Source organism: Miscanthus floridulus, chromosome 11, assembly GCF_019320115.1.
Source record: "Miscanthus floridulus cultivar M001 chromosome 11, ASM1932011v1, whole genome shotgun sequence".
In the NCBI taxonomy this organism is placed as follows: domain Eukaryota; kingdom Viridiplantae; phylum Streptophyta; class Magnoliopsida; order Poales; family Poaceae; genus Miscanthus; species Miscanthus floridulus.
Window position 1 is genome coordinate 67,810,133 of NC_089590.1, and position 19,216 is coordinate 67,829,348.

At 45.2% G+C, this 19,216-nt stretch overlaps 1 protein-coding gene across 1 annotated transcript; it reads left to right on the forward strand.

Annotated features, from left to right (window-relative positions):
• Positions 1-8,431: 8,431 nt before the first annotated feature.
• On the forward strand, positions 8,432-12,728 carry LOC136493315 (general transcription factor IIH subunit 2-like). Its single transcript, XM_066489388.1, has 4 exons — positions 8,432-8,870; positions 10,782-11,243; positions 11,324-11,696; positions 12,298-12,728. Exons 1-4 carry the CDS (start codon positions 8,541-8,543, stop codon positions 12,426-12,428), a joined length of 1,296 nt encoding a protein of 431 aa, XP_066345485.1. The 5' UTR covers positions 8,432-8,540; the 3' UTR covers positions 12,429-12,728.
• Positions 12,729-19,216: the final 6,488 nt, after the last annotated feature.

Sequence of the window (19,216 nt, forward strand, 5' to 3'; positions counted from 1 at the left end):
TCGATAAGCAGGCAATGGGTAAGTTTGCTACCTCCTATAGAATGTGGATGCATAAGGTGACACGAAAAAAAAAAGGCATCATAGAAGGAGCCCTCTCTGGCAGGCTTCCAGGTTGCATCACGTGTAGTGTCACTGTAGCGCCGGTCGGTGGCTCCAGCTCCACCCAAAATCAACTACGGTCTACGGACAAGAGATTCTTGGGCTTCACTGGCTCCTACAGTGTTCGAACAGTGCCAGGATCGGAGCACCCCTTAGCCTTGTCAAATAAGCCCTAGATATGTTGCTACATGTACCAATTGCATTAGTAGCAGGCAGAGTCACATAGCAAATCCCAAACCTCACCATTCCTCACTGGCAGAAGCACAACCTCTGTAGCAACATTCATTATTATCAGTTCATCGGGGCGGAAACAAACCACCCCCATCTTATTACATCACAGACAAGCATTACTACATCCTAGGACACCACCTGGGTTCCCTGTCTTCAGTGGAGTTCCCTTAGGAAGTCGGTGTTGTCAACCTGAACCTACAATGGCTCTGTTCGTTTTGCTGAAAAGCCAGATTAAAAGTACTGTACCATGGCCAATGTTAACGATAAAATGTCACATTTCTTAGGCACATACTTCAAAATTTTTGGGTTAGAGGGGTTGGGGGGTTGGGTGGGGGGGGGGGGGGGGTAATGTCTTGACAAGTATAGGTATAGCAATCGTTGGATGTTACATGGTTCATTAGATTTGGGGGGCTGAATCACACCACACCACAATAGTCATGAGATGAGAAGATAGCGCAGATAAAGATATTGGAGCTATAGCTTTAGCTTCCTAGTGTACACCCATGAAACAGAATCCTGTCCTAACAGTGGCTTGGCTTCACAGGTGCATCAAGTTTAAGCTTTGAAACTATGGTAGTGCCAAAGTTTATGCAAAGCATTAATCATTTCATTGTCACTGGCTCTAGATTTGAAGAAAGCACTAGTCAATTTCACAGTTAACTTTGTGTTTATTTTACGCGAAAAATTAATAGTTAACTGTCTAGAACAGATGGAAGCGTACCATTTTCCAACCATCTGAGCCAACAAAAGAGACGATCTTAGTGTTGATCCCAGGTAGCGCCCCTGAGTGAGGGCCGTCAGAGCGGATGAGCGACTAAGGGAGGGGAAGGGGGCGGCATGATTGAGGACAGCGCGAGGAAGGAGACGGCTGTGCGGCACGTCTAACGCAAGCAAGCCGTGCGTTAGCCACGTCCTATATTTTTTCCTGGCAGTTGAAAACATAGAATGGCAGTGGTAGCGCCCCGACGTCCACATGGACGCCCGCGTCTGCACCTGACCCCTAACACCCCCTCCCGTAGCTGCAGTAGGTGGGTCACATTGCAACATGTGCAACACTCTGATCTACTTTAAAACATTCATATGCAACACTTGCAACATACGTCTGTAGACAGATGAAACATTTAAAACATGAGTCTGAAACACTTTCAAAAACACCTAAAAACACTTGAAAACCATTGTACATGTACGCAACATCCAGATAGTACACTCGCAACATATGTGTGAAATGTATGCAACATCTAGATAAACACACTTGCAACATACGTCAGATGAAACATTGGGAATAGACGTTTGCAACATAAGTGTACAACCTGTAACACCCTCGGTGTTACGCCCTAAACAAACTACTAAATCATGTCATGAGCATCGTGTTTATGTAATGATGCATGTGATAGAAGGTGTTGATAATTTTCTTATAGCCTTAAATGACCAATAAAAATGTTAAATGGAAATTTATTCGATAACTCATGTTATGTCAAGTAGGGTGAAAGACCAATTTTTATTGAGCAAAAGTATTATAGAACATGTGTGTGACACCTAAATAAGGTTTGAAGTATAAACTTTGTAGATGACATTGCAACTCTTGCTTTAGAAAAATCATATGACTAGCTAGTATTTCTAATGGCTTGGAAATGGAACTTGAAGTCAAATTCCACTCAAGACCGAAGAAATTTTAAGTTCGAAAACAGTGTGACAATGCCATGTTGGTGAATTAATTCTGGAAAATCTAGCTAAAGGTTAATGTTGTGTTTTTGCTCCTTATGGTAGACTGATGTACCATTGTTAGCATGGTCGAGGTAGTTTAACTTCAACTATGTTAGGTTAGTTTTTAGACGTGCTTTAAAATTCGTGCATGACCTCACCTCAGGCTGGCTGGTCCGGTGTGTGCGGTCATCGTGCTTGGGAGTGCGCTGTCGCGTGGGGGGGCTTGCACCGTTGCACGCGCACACCGCGTGTGACCTTGTCGACGGTTGGCTCATCGCCGCCCGTGCTGTGCGTTGGGGCGGCCGAGCCGTGCCTTGGCTCATGTGCACACGAGCGCTACGCTGTGCCGAAGTGCTGCCATTGCGCTACGCCAAAGTAGCCGCTACGCGGCCGCGCTGCGAGGTGCCATCATGGTGTGGTTATCACGTGCGCCCGCTGTCGCCGCGAGCGTGCGCCATCTTGACCGTTGAGCCATGCGCGAGGCCAGGCCGAGGCCGCGACCATTGTTGCTGTGTCTATGTGGTAGTCGCCCTGCCCTACGATTCAACTACCACGAACCATGCCGTCGCCGCCGCGTCTGGGTCAACCGACCCTAGTCACAGGGTGACAGTGACGCCTCTCTGCTCGCCCTGACTCGCTAGCCGCCATGGGAGATCCCTGCTCTAGTGGGTCCACTCCAATTCAAAAGCATCATGCCAAGTCTCTTGGTCTCGTCGTTCGCGCACACATGCTCGTACTGCTACCATCAATCAGGGCCGCCTTGTCTTAATCCGCTCAAGCTCGCTCGTGTGACCTCCCCACAATCATGCTGAGCGTAGAGCTACCGTTCCTCCTTCCAATCACCAGCTCAAGGCCTCCTAGTTGAAAGGTCCTAATGGCTAGAGGGGGGTTGAATAGCCTAATAAAAATTTCTACAACAACACTTAGTAAACCGGTTAGACAATTATGAGGCGAAGTAAGTGTTGTGCTAGCCTACTAAAAATGCAAGCCACTTACCACAATTCTAGATGATATAGTTTCTATCCACATAATAGTTATGTCACTACACTAAGTTAATGTGCTCTCAAAGGCTAACTAAAGAGCCACACTAACCATACTAACAAGCTCTTACAACTAGCTACACTAAAGAGCTTGTTAACTAGTTTGCGGTAATATAAAGAGAGTAAGCAAGAATGTTATACCGCCATATCGAGAAAGGAGCCAATCAATCACAAGAATGAATAACAATAAAGACCAATCACCTCGGAATCAAATGATGAACACAATGATTTTTACCAAGGTTCACTTGCTTGCTGGCAAGCTACTCCTCGTTGTGGTGATTCACTCACTTAGAGGTTCACGCGCTAATTGCCTCACACGTCCAACCCTCAATAGGGTGCCGCACAACCAACACAAGATGAGGATCATACAAACCACGAGCAATCCACTAGAGTACCTTTTGGCTCTCCACCGAGGAAAGGTCAAGAACCCCTTATAATCACCACGATCAGAGCCAGAGACAATCACCACCCTCCGCTCGACGAGCCTCGCTGCTCTAAGCCGTCTAGGTGGCGACAACCACCAAGAGTAACAAGCGAATCCCATAGTGAAATACGAACACCAAGTGCCTCTAGATGCAAACACTCAAGCAATGCACTTGGATTCTCTCCTAATCTCACAAAGATGATGAATCAATGATGGAGATGAGTAGGAGAGCTTTGGCTAAGCTCACAAGGTTGCTATGTCAATGCAAATGGCTAAGAGTGTGAGCTTGAGTCGGCCATGGGGCTTAAATAGAAGCCCCCTCGAAATAGAGTCATTGTACCTCTTCACTGGGCACAACACGGGGTGATCGAACGCTCCTGTCAAATCAACCGAACGTTGGACCTCTCTTCAAATACTGTGTGCCCGATCTCAATGGTCATAAGACGACTGGACGCAGCACCTAACAGTGACCGGACACTGAACCTTCAGCGTCCGGTCGTTTCTAGTAAGCTTCCAGAAATGATTTTTCCTAACCAGATGCGTCAGGTCATGCTTGACCGGACACAGCCAGCATCTGGTCACATGGTGTCTTCCTCTATGTTGCCATGTCAGCATGATCGGACGCAGCCTTCCAGCGTCCGGTCATGAGACCAAAACGCACGCCCTCTGCTGCCATTGACCGAACGCGCTGGTCCAACTAAGACCAGCATTCGGTCACTTATAGTGACCTCTGTCTTTTCTGTCTAGGGCACCGGTGGCACCGTCAGACTGTCCGCACTCTACGAGCGGATACTCCACTGGTGAAGTTCCTTACCCTTGCTTAAATATGTCAACCACAAGTGTATCACCTTATGCACATGTGTTAGCATACTTTCATAAACATTTTCAATGGTGTTAGCACTCTACTAGATTCTAAATGCATGTGCAATGAGTTAGAGCATCTAGTGGCACTTTGGTAACCACATTCCGATACGAGTTTCACTCCTCTTAATAGTATGGCTATCAAACATAAATGTGATCACACTCTCTAAGTGTCTTGACCACTAACACAAAATAGCTCCTACCATTTGTACCTTTGCCTTGAGCTTTTTGTTTTTCTCCTTGTTCTTTTTAAGTCCAAGCACTTGATCATCACCGTGGTATCACCATTATCATGTCATGATCTTTATTTGCTTCACCACTTAGAATGTGCTACCTATCTCATGATCACTTGATAAACTAGGTTAGCACTTAGGGTTTCATCAATTCACCAAAATCAAACTAGAGCTTTCACCTGTCCAATTCCTCGTACCGGTGAGTAGCTTAGGAAGTTAGCTAGGTGTCGCATTCTCATCGAGCCCAGCCTTGGTCTGTTAGTGGTCAATTTTGGTTTCTCCTCGCCGCTGGTCATGTGCGCCGTCGTGACCATAGGGTTGGGGGTATGGCCCGTAGGAGTGGTAACAGTTCAATTGGTCACAACCCTTAACTCTCCTTGACTCCCTCTATCCGGTGCTCGCACTATTTTGGCTAGGGAACTCGTCGACGACGTGGTGACGCATCGGTGTCCGGCTCGGGGCATCGCCGCTGTGCCTGGGCGCACGTGGCTAGACCACCACAGTGCTCCCCTACTTCAACCGTCAGTGGGGCGTGCACCACGGTGAGCCACTGATGCTTATCCACCACTTCTACTCCGCCGAGCGTATGTAGGTTTGCCGAAACAGCTGTGCCGCCGTCGTGGATAGGCGCTCGCCGCTGTAGCCTACGATAGTGCGCCTCTGAGTCCCTAACCGCCGCCCATCCATGCGCTGTTAGCTGTAGATAGTGGTCGGCCCCTTACTCCCATCATAGCACGCCTAGTTTGCCCGGCATAACCGCCTTGTGCCGTCGGTCGGCGCGCCGGCGTGCGTGGGGATCCCCAGGGACCTCCCCGTGGTAAAGGTGAAACATCCAAGGGTTTAGTTACAAGATTACTGATGGTAGAAATAGTGTGCATAGTAGTCATGTTATTATCTAAAAGCACATGGGCTTTTCTGCAAAGCCGTCGTCGCGCGTGGACGTCCTCAGCCTTGGGCCATGCTAGGCCGCCGCGCCGCGCGAGGTTGCCGGGCCTAAAGGGGTTGCTGCCAGCTCTTTTTTATTTTTCTAAGTATTTTCTAATTTAGTTTCTAAGGTAAACTTATAAATCCAATATAAATTTGTGCAGTTGGCCAAAAATTGTGAAACTAATTTTACTAGGTTCCTAAAATCATGATCTATCTGCAAGTATATTTTGTTCACATAGTTTTATAATATTTTTAGAAGTGATCTAATTAGTTTGAGATGCTTAATATTGTTAAGATATAAATTTGAATGAATTTTTGTGATAAATTAGTGATAGTGTTGGCTCTAAAACTTTCATAGTAAATTTCTAACATTATTAGGTGCTCACTGTAATTTTTATAGTTCCATAATAATTAGTTTGCTAAGGTAGCTAAATGAGCCCTAGTTTGAAAATATATGTTTAATCAATAAAATGCCGAAACACCTTGGGACTTTAGAACTAAAATATTTTTCTAGAGACAAAGCTTTACTTGACGACGTAGATAAGTAGAGTAGTATGTAGTCATTAAAGCTAGCTTGTTAGTTTGCGGAGCATAATCGTATTTTAGAGTTACAGTTGCCGTTGATTATTTACGTCTCTGCGTTGCATCCACGTATATCATAATAGAAACAATGATGGATCGTGGAGATGATTGAAGTAGCAGAGAAGATGGTGCCTTGATGATCGTGTCACCGTGATGGAATACTAACTTTTGGTTATATCTTACCCAGGCAAGTTCTGGTGCATAACCCTTATTATTCTGCACTTTATTTTATGCTTGTGCATTAAGTTTTAAAGAGTTGAATGAAAACCACTTGTATATATATATATATCCTTATCCTATGAGTCCTAATAGTATGTCAGGATCGTGTAGATTGCTATGCTATAGGATCCGATAGAAGTCGAGTGATTGCGTGTCACTCGCGAGAGATATGAAAGATAATTTTGTTGTTATTACATTACTATCATATGGAATATATATGAATGATAATTGAAGACCGGGCGGAATGTTATTTTGGATCTAGACTTGGTTAGGCATTCGAGCGAGGCTCGGATTGCACTTGTTCTGTCTGTGTCGGTTGAGGACCGTCCGTTGCTGTGGATGATAGTCAGGTCAGACTTATTATCCTAAGCACATACTTGCTTATGGGAGCGGGAAGGCTCGTTACGCTCTTATCATGGGTTTCGGCTCTTTCCGAATCTACTGAATGGAGGCGAAGAAAGGTGGAGGTCTAAGCACCATACTGAGGCCGGGTCTCAAGTGTGGGGGCTTGGAGTCCAAGTTTAGACGGAGATCTGGACCCCTCGACAGGAGTGAAATGGGTTGGTCTTGTTTATGCCTGGGGTACAAACAGGACATGTGTTTTGAGGTACCCAGCTGGGATACATTGGTTCATGAATCGTCGTTTTCATGAGACGGTACGACTTGCCTATGGTCTAGCATCATAGTAAGAATTAGAACTTGAAAGGTGATAAAATGGTTTTGATTGCTTACCACCTGCTTAAAAGTAGCATATGTGCTTATATAGAATGGTTAGTTAATAAACTAATGATGACTGCTATAAAATTGAATATAAGGACGCATGTTTAGTAATATTTCCACAGATGCAATAACCCACAAGCCAAATAAGGCTTACATATTCTTGGAGTCTTTTATTTTCCTCCTGTCGGGTAAGTCTTGCTGAGTATAATCGAGTACTCAGGGTTTTATTCCTCCTATTGTAGGTGATCGGGGGATACTTAGAGCTGACTCTTGTGTGTAAAAATCTCCTGGTGGGCTCAAAGATGATTTCTTCACACTACGACCATAGTGTTTATTTAAAACCCCCACTAAAGGTTTTTATAAGAAAAGATATAAAATCTGCTAGCATCTCTTGTATATAAATGACCACTATGTTAATACTCTACCTTGCCATTAAATTAATCTTTGTTTTTCTCTGTAACTTTGATAACATTGTTATATTCCGTTGTTATAATCAATTGAGATAATATTCTGTACTGTAATAAAGTGATATAAGGAATGACTTAAGAATGCTGTAACCTTTATTCTCTCATTTATGATCCTGATGGAAAAAGTAGATTTTCGAGTTCTCTCTTAGGGTGTGCTCGACGGAATTGCGTAGTTTAGTGTCCTCTCTTGAGTACTTAGCGTCTAATGGAAGACAAGTACTCCTAGAAGGCATTAGATTAGGCGGTTCTGCCACACAACCACTGCAATATTGTGATCTACTTTTGCAACATCCTTATAAAACACTTGCAACATACTTCTAAAACATCTAAAACACTTAAAACATACGCTTGCAAACATGTGTTTTCAGCGCAATATCTACTTGCTGCTTAGACGATTGGAGGCTCGTCGATGCGAAGTTCGACGCCGGCGTGGAGCTCGATGCCGCGGAGAGGCGTGCAACTCCGGTGGAGAAGGCTGCTCGGGTAGAGAAGGCGGCCGGCGCAATGGAGAACGCCGCGGTGGGCGGATGACCCGGTGGAGAGGAAGGATGGCGTGCGACGGTGTTGGAGAGTGGTGGAGAGAGGACGGTGGCCGGTAAAGTGCGGTAGAGAGTGCCACGGCGGCGTGGTTACGCTGGAGCATGCGCGCGGTGGAGAGCGCCGCGGCGGTGTGGTCGCGCTGGAGCACATGCGACTGTTCGGACGCAACGGTGGCACGGTGAATGGAGAGGAATGATGACGGGCTCACGAGCAGATAAAGTTAGGCAAGCGGATATGCAAGCGAAGAGTTGAGCTATTGAGCTGGTGTCGTGCCCTATCAACGGCGGCATCTGACGGATTTTCTTAGCCAACATTATCTAACATAGAAACTTAGAAAGGGCTTAAGGCTACTGTAAAGTATAAACCAAAACAAAAGCCCAGGAGCCCCAAACTGGAAGCACCAAGCACCCGCCTGGCCCATCTCCTGGTCTCCGACCTCGCCTCCAGTTCACTATCGCGGCGGCGGCCGCCGCCTCACCCCCACCCTCACACCATGTACGGCGTCGGCGGCGGTGGGGGCGGCTTCAACGCGCCCTCCACCACTGCCGGTCGGCGCCGCAACCCGGGTGACGAAGAGGAGGACGAGGAGGAGGAGGGCGGTGAGGGCCGCGTCCTGGAGGCGTGGGAGCGCGCGTACGCGGACGAACGGTCGTGGGAGTCACTGCAGGAGGATGAGTCGGGCCTCCTCCGTCCCATGGACACCAAGACCCTCGTCCACGCGCAGTACCGCCGGCGCCTCCTGCTCCGGTCCTCCGCGGCTGCCGCTGCCCGCATCCAAAAGGGGCTCATCCGCTACCTCTACATCGTCATAGACCTCTCCCGGGTTCGTTCCCTTTGCTTCATGTTCTTTGTCGTTCGGCTAGCCACACCATCAAGCACCTGACGAGCATATATCTGTTCGAAGTCAGTTTGGTTGTTTTGGACCCAACGGAGCTGTAGCAATGCCGATCGTGCTAACTTGACGCTGGCTTGTGATTGCGATACCTTGTTCCGAGAGAGATGTGGCAGTGCTTACGGACTTATGGGCTGCGCATTTGGTTCACTTAGCCACTTAGGTGTTGACTTACTTAAGGCATGAATGGAGTGGTGAGTACTAGGACTGTGCCTTTTGCCTGTTTCATATACCTGTAGTATTTATAATCTTGTGTGAGGGTGATGCTGTAATTGGAAGATGCGAGGCCAATTTTAGAATCTAATGCTGATTTAGCAACTTTAAGTTTGAGAGGTCAATCATTTTATGTGAGGAAACAGTTAATTAGATGGGTAACAGCTGGGTATTTTGGAAATTCTAAGATCTACCATGGTTCGTACCCATGGCCATGGGCCACGGCATAGGTATGGAGAACTCGAGATCTAAAGGGCGTATCCAGTGTAGAGAGCTCCCGCTCTGTGCGGGGTCTGGAGAACTCGAGACCTAAGTCTCCACTAAATCCAGAAACCAGTGCTACCTTAAGGATTTATGTACTACTGAGTAATAGACTAATGTACATGAATCATGAAGGGAAACATGGACCTAGGTTGTTGCAAATTGCAATTGTTAGTATTGCTGTTGACAGCAATATGTTATTTGGAGCTCAAGTCTACCACAGCCAAGCTCAGTTTATATGTGTGCACTGCACACCAATTGGATTGCTGAAACAAAATGTAGATGACACAATATTTCTTCGGCATTTTATATATTGAGATTGGACTATCGGAATCCTCTTAAACATCAGACTCTTACCGGATGAATCCTGTTAAAATTTGAAACGTCGTAGCATATGTTCCTTATTTGGAGACATTAGGTATATTTGATATATGTCGAATAGAGTGAATGTTTTAAGTCTCCCTTATCAAACGGACTATTTTTGTCAACAGTTTGAAGGTGTTCCTGGGGAGGGTTATTGGTATTGCATCCTGTATAGTTGTGTCTGAAGATGTTTTTTAATTGTTTCCCCACATTTGAGAAGTTAATTATCCCTGTCATTCCTTGTATGGATTTCTGTAGAGAAGCAAATCATGTGCTAGATGCTTTTGCTTTTATCATTGGCAAGGCTTGCTCCAACAAAACCCTGACATCACAAGAAGTGCAGGAAAAGAAATTAGGTCTTTAACAATTACCACAAAATCGATCCTATGGAATGCTCCTATATGTGGGCACAAAATATAGACTAGTCCTGGAATTCAAAAACAGAAGGATGCTTCTTTTCTTTTTTTGTATTGACGCAGACCCTATGGATTGCACAAATGAATGGTTATTCTTGATTAATGGATTTGGTAGACATGGAATACATGCACACTTGAACTTATGGTAACAATATTCCAGGACTTACTGTAAAGAGTCATCTAGATGTGACAATTTGTTTTTGCTGTTAAGAGTATGCAAAGAATAATGTCTATTCAGCTGATTGTACCTTTTTTTATGTCAATTGAGATTTGAGAATGGAACAAACAAACACTGCTTTAACTAGCATGGAATTTTTTTTCCTGATATGACAAAGCGTATACATTTTGATTTTTGTATTCTTTTGAAACTGTGCATTTCTGGTAAAGAATATTTCTCTAACATCCTTGCCAATTGTTTTTTTTCTTTGGTAATGTTATAACCTTATCTTTGAGCATCCATAAATGTTTCAAGCTTATAAGATTGGCTTGCTTAGTTATTTTTGTGGTGGTGAAGAATGGTTCTACTGCAAATTATCATTAGACTCTCTTTGCACCTTTGCATTCTCAAAATTGTTATTTACTCATGTAGGCGGCTTCAGAGATGGATTATCGTCCTAGTCGAATGGCTGTTGTTGCAAAGCATGCTGAGGCTTTCATAAGAGAATTCTTTGACCAGAATCCGTTGAGCCATGTTGGTCTAGTGACAATTAAAGATGGTATTGCCCATCGACTTACAGAAATTGGAGGGAGCCCAGAGTCACAGATTAAGGCTTTGATGGGGAAGCTTGAGTGTTCTGGTGATTCATCCCTGCAGAATGCTCTAGAACTTGTGCATGGTTATTTAGATCAAGTACCATCATATGGTCACAAGGAAGTTCTAATTTTATACTCTGCCCTGAATACATTTGATCCTGGTGATATCATGGAGACGATAACAAAATGTAAAAAGTCAAAAATTAGATGCTCTGTCATTGGTCTTGCTGCAGAGATCTTCATTTGCAAACATCTATGTGAAGAGACTGGTGGATCCTACACAGTTGCGCTGGATGAGGTGCTAAAATGTATTTTTGATTTTACCTTTGATTATTCAATCCTTGTGAAAGACTAACGGGATTTCCTTTCTTTTTGCAGTCTCATTTCAAAGAGTTGTTACTGGAACATGCTCCCCCACCTCCTGCAATAGCAGAATATACTGCAGCTAATTTGATTAAGATGGGCTTTCCACAGAGGGGTGCTGAGGATCTTATCTCTATTTGCTCTTGTCACAAGAAGATAAAGTCTGGGGCTGAAGGTTACATATGTCCTAGATGCAAAGTTAATGTGTGTGAGCTTCCAACTGAATGTCGAACTTGTGGTCTTACGCTAGTTAGTTCTCCACACTTGGCAAGGTCATATCATCATCTCTTCCCGGTAGCACCATTTGATGAGGTCACCCCTGTCCCAAATAGAATCCAAAGGGGAGGACAGATCTGTTTCAGCTGCCAGCAGAGCCTTTTTAACCCAGGTATGCTTAAGCATGTCAAAGCTCATGTCTGCTACTTCTTTAGACTACAAAATATATATTTCGCCTTGCCTGCATATGCTTCAATGGTACAAACCATGTAGTTGGTAGCAAGTATTCCATAAATACATGTCCTTTTTTTGGCAAGGAATAGTGGTACCTGTCCTCTTTTTTGCGAGGAATAGTGATACCTATCCTTATTCTAACTATTCTTTCTTCTTAGTAAAGCATGTCCAACTAAAAACAAGATGGCATGGCAATATGGGGAGCTTAGTAAGCAATAGCCTTAAATTTTTTCTGCAATAAAATGAACAGCTGACATAATATAGTTAGCTTCTGCACTGATCATTAGGTCAAATAGGAATTACATGAACATTACAGTTATTTCTGTTATTACAGTTGTGGAAATGGGGGAGCTTCCTCGTTTCGATATTTTTAGAAGTTTACAGTTTGCCCATCCCAATTCTTGTATTTTGATCTTTCAAAGTATTTTTAAGATTCTTTTCCTTCGACTTTCTTGTACTAACTTTTTGGTGTTATGCTTCTTACATGATCTACTCCATGTTCGCTAATCATTTGATTTTTTTCTTAAAAATCCTTGTAGATGGCCAGTCTAACCTCCATGTTCGCTGCCCAAAATGCAACCAGCACTTCTGCCTTGATTGTGATATTTACATCCACGAGAGCTTGCACAATTGCCCTGGTTGTGAGAGCCAACGCAGCATCGCTTCATAGAGACCTTGTCACTGCGTGCATTATTCAGGTCGTACCTTAAGCTTTCGCCTACACTGTAACCGGCAGCAATGTTGTTTCATGATCAGACAATGTACAGATAATATAATGCCCGGCATCCTTTTATTGATAGTTCCTGTTAGATTGAGTAGCTAGTTGAGCTATTGATACCCCATCAGAGGCCAATGAGTTGATAGTTTTAACATTGTGCCGAGAAGAGATGCTGAAAGTGTATAAACATGACTTGAGACTTGATTCTTGCTTTTTTTTTTCTGAAGCAAGACTGTATTTTTATTCAGTTTCATGACTTTTTTTTTGTTTATGCTAAAACTGAGGTTGTCATCATAAACTGAGTTGGGGATTGGGGTTGGGGGTTTCATCAATCGATCTATAGAAGAAAAAGGCTCTGGTTTTAATGCTTAGTTGATCGCGAGTTGGCGCGTGGTGATAGTTTATGTTCTGCGTTTAGTTATTTGGGAATTGAAGTGCTTGCTATTGGCAGCAGTTTATGTTCTGCGTTAAGTTATTTGGGAATTGAAGTGCATGCTATTGGCAGCAAATACACGCCTGCTATCTCCGTGTCCGGGACCAATATTAGGGTATCCGAAGAGGAGGAGCTAATGATCATCAACATTCATTCATCCGAGCAGGAGAGCGCGACTACAGCTCCAATCGACCCTCGGGCACCCAAGCTTCGTCTCGCTCGACCTCTGGGGGAAGACTCTGCCTCGCTCGACCTCTGGGGGAGGGACCCACCTCGCCCGACCCCGAGGCCACGGGCTCCGCCTCGCCCGACCCTTGGGTCCGTGCTCCGCCTCGAACGGCCTCTGGAGGAGGGCTCCGCCTCGTCCGACCCCAAGGCTGCGAGCTCCGCCTCGTCCGACCCTTGGGTTCGCGCTCCGCCTCGCCCGACCTCTGGGGGCGGACTCCGCCTCGCACGACCCCGAGGCCACGGGCTCCGCCTCGCTCGACTCCAAGGTCACGAGCTCCGCCTCGCCCGACCCTTAGGTTTGCGCTCCGCCTGGCCCGACCCCAAGGTCGCGGGCTCTGCCTCGCCTGACCCTTGAGTTCACGCTCCGCCTCGTCCGACCCCAAGGCCGAGAGCTTCGCCTCGCCCGACCCTTGGGTTCGCGCTTCGCCTCACCCGACCTTGGGTTCGCACTCTGCCTCGCCTGACCCCAAAACCGCGGGCTCCGCCTCGCCCGACCCTTGGGTTCGCGCTCCGTCTCACCCGACCCCAAGGTCGCGGGCTCCGTCTCGTCCGACGGAGACCCATACCGCCGCCAACCACTCCAGGTCCAAGCGTATGGGCCTGGGTCAAAACTCTGACGCCAAGGAAGAGACCGGCACGCCCCGATGTAACCTGCGACCACGACGGGCCATACCTGAGGATCCACATCAAGAACAGCGTCGGGCGTACCGGTACTGTTCTGCCTAACCCTCGTACGAACACTGACAGTCACGTCGGTTCACCACGACGTCTGCCAGGATAGAGTGGAGCGCCGTGACCGGCAGACGACGCCTGCGCATGGCACCAGTGATGGACAAGACCATGACCTGGTGTCGTCCCTGTTGACATCTACTGTGTCGACGGGACCTGCATGAAGGAGAAGAAGGACCCGGTGACCCTGACGGCCTTCGACTCTCTCTTTGGTTCTTCTCTTTTCCCTCCGCTGTAACCCGTGCTTTCCCTAGACCTATAAAAGGGAAAGCAGGACGCCCCATTACGAGGCATCAGATTGATCTAGGCCAGACCCGATCGAACCACCACGAACCCATCGAACCTCAAACCGACCAGAACACAACACAAGCACACTGCTGAGCAGCAACCGAGCTCTCGGCACCTGTTCACTCTTTCCACCAGAGACTTGGGATCTGTCCCTCTCTTGCCCGTTTGTAACCCCTACTACAAACTTTCAGTGCTAGTAACACGAGTAGCCGAATTTTTTATATTTTGGCCCTTTTTTAAAAAGTTTCTCACAAATAGACCTTTGGCGGAAAGAATTCAGAAAATGGACCCTTAGCTCAGCGCCATTGATGCTGACGCCGAGCTGCTGGGCATGGTGAAAATGCCTGCCAGGGGGCTCGACGTCGGTCACTCTGGCGCCGAGCCTCCTACCATTTAAAAGTGCATGCAGTGCAGTGACGAGTAGCACATGCTCACTTTTAAAAGTGCATGCAGTGGCACAGGCTGACACAACGCATTCAATTGGACTTGAAGAGTCACATCAGAGTAGTATATTCAATGGGGACCGTGCAGCGCATGTAGGAGCTGCACTTCAACATATTCAGGTTTCATATAACTATACCACTCAGTTTCACCCACCCCAAGCAAGGACAGAAACGACAGGCCTAGTGCTATATTTGCACAATGTTAAAAGATGACACATACATTGTACAGTGAGATTAATAAAGTCACTCACTTGCTGTTCACTGTCCGCAACTGCTGCCTTTCAGCATCCATTGACCTTAAGGCCTCATTAGCCTGCTGATGAGAACATTCCAGTTCCTGCTGTGCTGCTAATTGCAGAGAAGCAGCCTGCTCAGCCTTCTGATCCGTTCCAGTTTCTGTTGTGCTGCTAATTGCAGAGAAGCAGCCTGCTCAGCCTTCTGATTAACTTCATTAAACCGAGCTTCCAGGTCATCTTTTTCCTGTAAATGTGTAGGAAAAAACACTAAAGATCAACTTCTTGTTTCAATAATTCAGTATATTCACGAAACATGAGAAATAGGCAGCAAAGAGTCGATTACACTACAACAATTGTTGAATCAAATTGTACTAGTTTATTCTCAAACTAATGTGCACATAGGGCAGCTGAAAATTTCCATATTTAGGGAGAGACTGAGGCAGTGAAGTAAAAGATCTACTATTTTCAAGCTAAAGTGAAGATAGGACATATCAAAAATTGGTTACTTCTTACCTTTTGTATATCTTGTATACGTTGTTTTGCACGCTTGTGAAGCCTCAGAAACTTGGTATCCAGATCAACATATTTGTCGTCGCGTTCTTTTAGTTCCTTTTCCATTTTTTGTTCAGCTACATGCATGGAACTAATGATGAATTAGACTCTGAAACCAAAAAAAAGGGGGGCAGCAAGGACTAGGTTGTATTACACATTATAATGACATGTCATGACCTCATAAATCTATTCTAGCTTTCAATTTTAGTTCTTATTATCTACTAAATATTTTTCTCTATATTTTATGTTGAAACTCTAGTGAGTTGCCGTTGCTTTTATTCAAAAATCTCATTTCTATTTTGTTAAATAAGTACATTATAGGTCCTAAAATGCACTTTAGTTACTCAATAATATACAGCCTGTTCGGCTGGGGCTGAAACGATCGTTTACGACCAAGCGAACAGGGTAATAGACAACCATTTAGGGGGCTCTAGATATTGAATTTCTTCTATCGAATAACTTTGTGTGTATTAGTAATTTCTCCTTGGCACCTCTGTTGTTTGTGCCATGTTTACTTTCCATTTTGCTTTTAGAAATCATGGATTATGTTATTTCCTTAACTTTCAATCACATCCAGTCTTATTTTTAGTAAGAGCAGAGGAATAAGACTGAAATCACTGAGATACGGGCTTAAGACTGACCCTTGATGAAGTCCAATTTAAAACAGGGATGGTAGATCATATTAGCATATTTAATTTCTCAGTGATACAACTATCTTAGCCACCTATCTTTCCCTGTACTGAGATGTAATCTACCCGTACAAGAAACAAATATACGCAAATAAATAGGGGCTAGCTGATGTGACTCTTCAAGTAATTGAATGCGCTGCACCATCTGCTCCTCTGCATGCGCTGCACGGTCCCCATTGGATGTACTACTCTGATGTGACTCTTCAAGTCCAATTGAATACGCTGTGTCAGTCTGCGCCACTGCATGCACTTTTAAAAGTGAGCATGTACTACTCACCACTGCACTGCATGCACTTTTAAATGGCAGGAGGCTCGGCGCCAGAGTGACCGGCACCGAGCCCCCTGGCAGACATTTTCACCGTGCCCAGCAGCTCGGCGCCAGAGACGCTGGCGTCTAGCTCGGCGCCAGCATCAATGGCGCCGAGCTAAGGGTCTATTTTCTAAATTCTTTCCGTCAGGGATCTATTTGTGAGAAACTTTCAAAAAAGGGCCAAAATGTAAAAAATTCGGCACGAGCAGCAGCGACGAACTGGACGTAGAGACATTCTGTCCGAACCAGTATAAACCCCGTGTCCTCTAAGCACATCATCTGAGCCAGACGCGCAATACTAAAAATTTACTTGTTGGTGGTAACTCGAAACACCGACACTCCGTGTTGGGAGTTATAGCGCGGATTGGATGATCTACTCCCGTGTAGTCATTGAACTTATTCACCCTATTTTGCCGCAATACTTCTACAGTCCCTGCAGTGAACGAACAGTGTTTTCCTCACACATTTCAGTATAAGCCAAAATTTCAGCGAAACGAATAGGGCCATTGTTGACGATGACTACATAAGTGGCGGATGATAAAAATTTACGGAGCTCAAAATTGGGCCAAACAAGAATGAACACGTCTTCCTCTTCTTGCCATTGTCTTCAATTTCCAACCCCTCCTAACCTTGCTCCCATGGCTAAAATTTCAGAGGCCCCCCGCCCCCAGCCCTGGTGGCAGATCCACCCCTGACTACCACAACAACAGGTTGGGACACGACAGCGATACATAGGTCTAGCTCGTTCGGAGCCATGCAAACGTGGCCGAAGATATGGACGAAGGGGGGCTCATTACCTTCTGGCAAGAACCCTGCTGTGCCTTGTATGGGTACATGCTCTTCAGGGCCAAGTTGCCAGAGTTGGTGTAGTCGAACGCGGTGATCACCGAGACTTAAGGGTGTTTTGGATTCAGGGACTAAGGTTTAGTTCCTGTAACATCGAATGTTTGGCTATCAATTGGAAGGACTAAATATAAGGTAATTATAAAACTAATTACATAAATTGTGACTAATTTGAGAGATGAATTTATTAAGTCTAATTAACCTATGATTAGCATATGTTACTGTAGCACCACATTCACTAATTATGGACTAATTAGACTTAATAGATTCGTCTTGAATTAGTCTATATTTAATACTCCTAATTATTATCAAACATTCGACGTGACAGGAAAAAATTTAGTCCATGAGAAACAAACACCCGCTTAATGCCGCCGTGGCTCTAGGTCTTGGCATTGGAGTCCACCAACTGTTGCTCCGATGATAGGGAGAATAGTGCCTTGGTCCGGATGTCATGGATGCTTCCGACCGCTGCTGTGGTTGCGAATGCCTAGCTAATAGGACCTGCATTTCGAGCCCTAGCTAGTTCTTGACATCGGCGACGATCCTCGGGCGGAGATCGTAGCCCATCTGCCGCCAGTACACTGCCTTGGGGAGATCTTCCGCGGCCATGCGTGCACGGTGAACTGCTTCCCACCGTCGAACATGGCGCCATGTGGGGGAGCCAGCGACAGCAAGCAGCCGTAGACGGTGTTGGACTCTTCGGCTGACAAGTCCCCAAGATAGTTTATCGCCAGCTTGAAGGACGCTTCTTCGCTACCGCTGAGGCTGAGGCCTGCTTCGGTTGGCGGCGGCGTGTGCCATCGGGTGGCGATAGTGCTAGCACCACCGCCCGTAGAGCCCCCCTCATGGAGGCATCTGACTCCATCTCTTCTAGGGTGAACTCCATGCCGCCGCTTGCCACAGATGGTTTGCTCTGAGTTCAAGCAGAGGGCTCGTCGCCATTGGTACACTACTACAGGATGGACTTGTTGTCCCGGGTGGTAATGGCCTTTAGTCCCGGTTACCGCACCGGGACAATGATCCTGGGACTAATGGTGGAACCTTCAGTCCCGGGTCATCGAGCCGGGACTAAAGAGGGACATTTAGCCCCGGTTGGTGTTACCAACCGGGACTAAAGGCCCTCCAGCTGAGCAAACGTGGCCGCACCCTTTAGTCCCGGTTGGTAACCCCAATCGGGACTAAAGGTTCCTTTTCTTTTTCTTTTTTTGTTTAATTTGTTTTCAGTTCAGTTACACATATTTGTTTAATATATAATATATTTTTATGTACGTATTCTACGCTGCTAATATAAATACACGCACGCATATAATTACATCTAATTCTCATCTCGGGCATTATTATATTCGAATAAAGTATGAAACTATATATATTATAGATATATATGTATATATACAACACTTTCATAATCTTGTTCTCGAAAATAATGATATCAATAAACATTTAATTTACATCATTAGTTCCTTATGATCAAAGTAGAACTCGTCGTTGGGATTTAGCACTTTTTCTAGAAGATATCCTGCTATTGACTCTTGAACTGCTTTCAGATGGTCTTTTTGCATGACCCTTCGTTTCAACCATTTAGTCTTGCATTTGAAATAAAAGGAAAAGTATTAATACATATATATATATTCATTTAAAAAGAAATAAAAAATTGATATATACGTACTCTGAGGACATCTTCAGGAGTTCTTCTTATGTGTGCAGTGATAAATTCACAAACGTAGTATCCACACAAGTTATTACCTGGTTGCTGTTGCAAACACCACTATACGAGAAGAAGATTATTCTCATCATCTCACATGTAAATTGAAGTACGATATAATAATTAAACATGTAGGAAAGTATATATAGTACAACTTACTGGTATTTCAACTACATTAAGTGGTGCCTTGCAATCCTTGCGGTGTTGCCGAATAAACTCTTTCCAAATCCTATGCGACCAATAATGTACGATCGTTAATAAATTATGGCAAAGTCTATTCAATAATA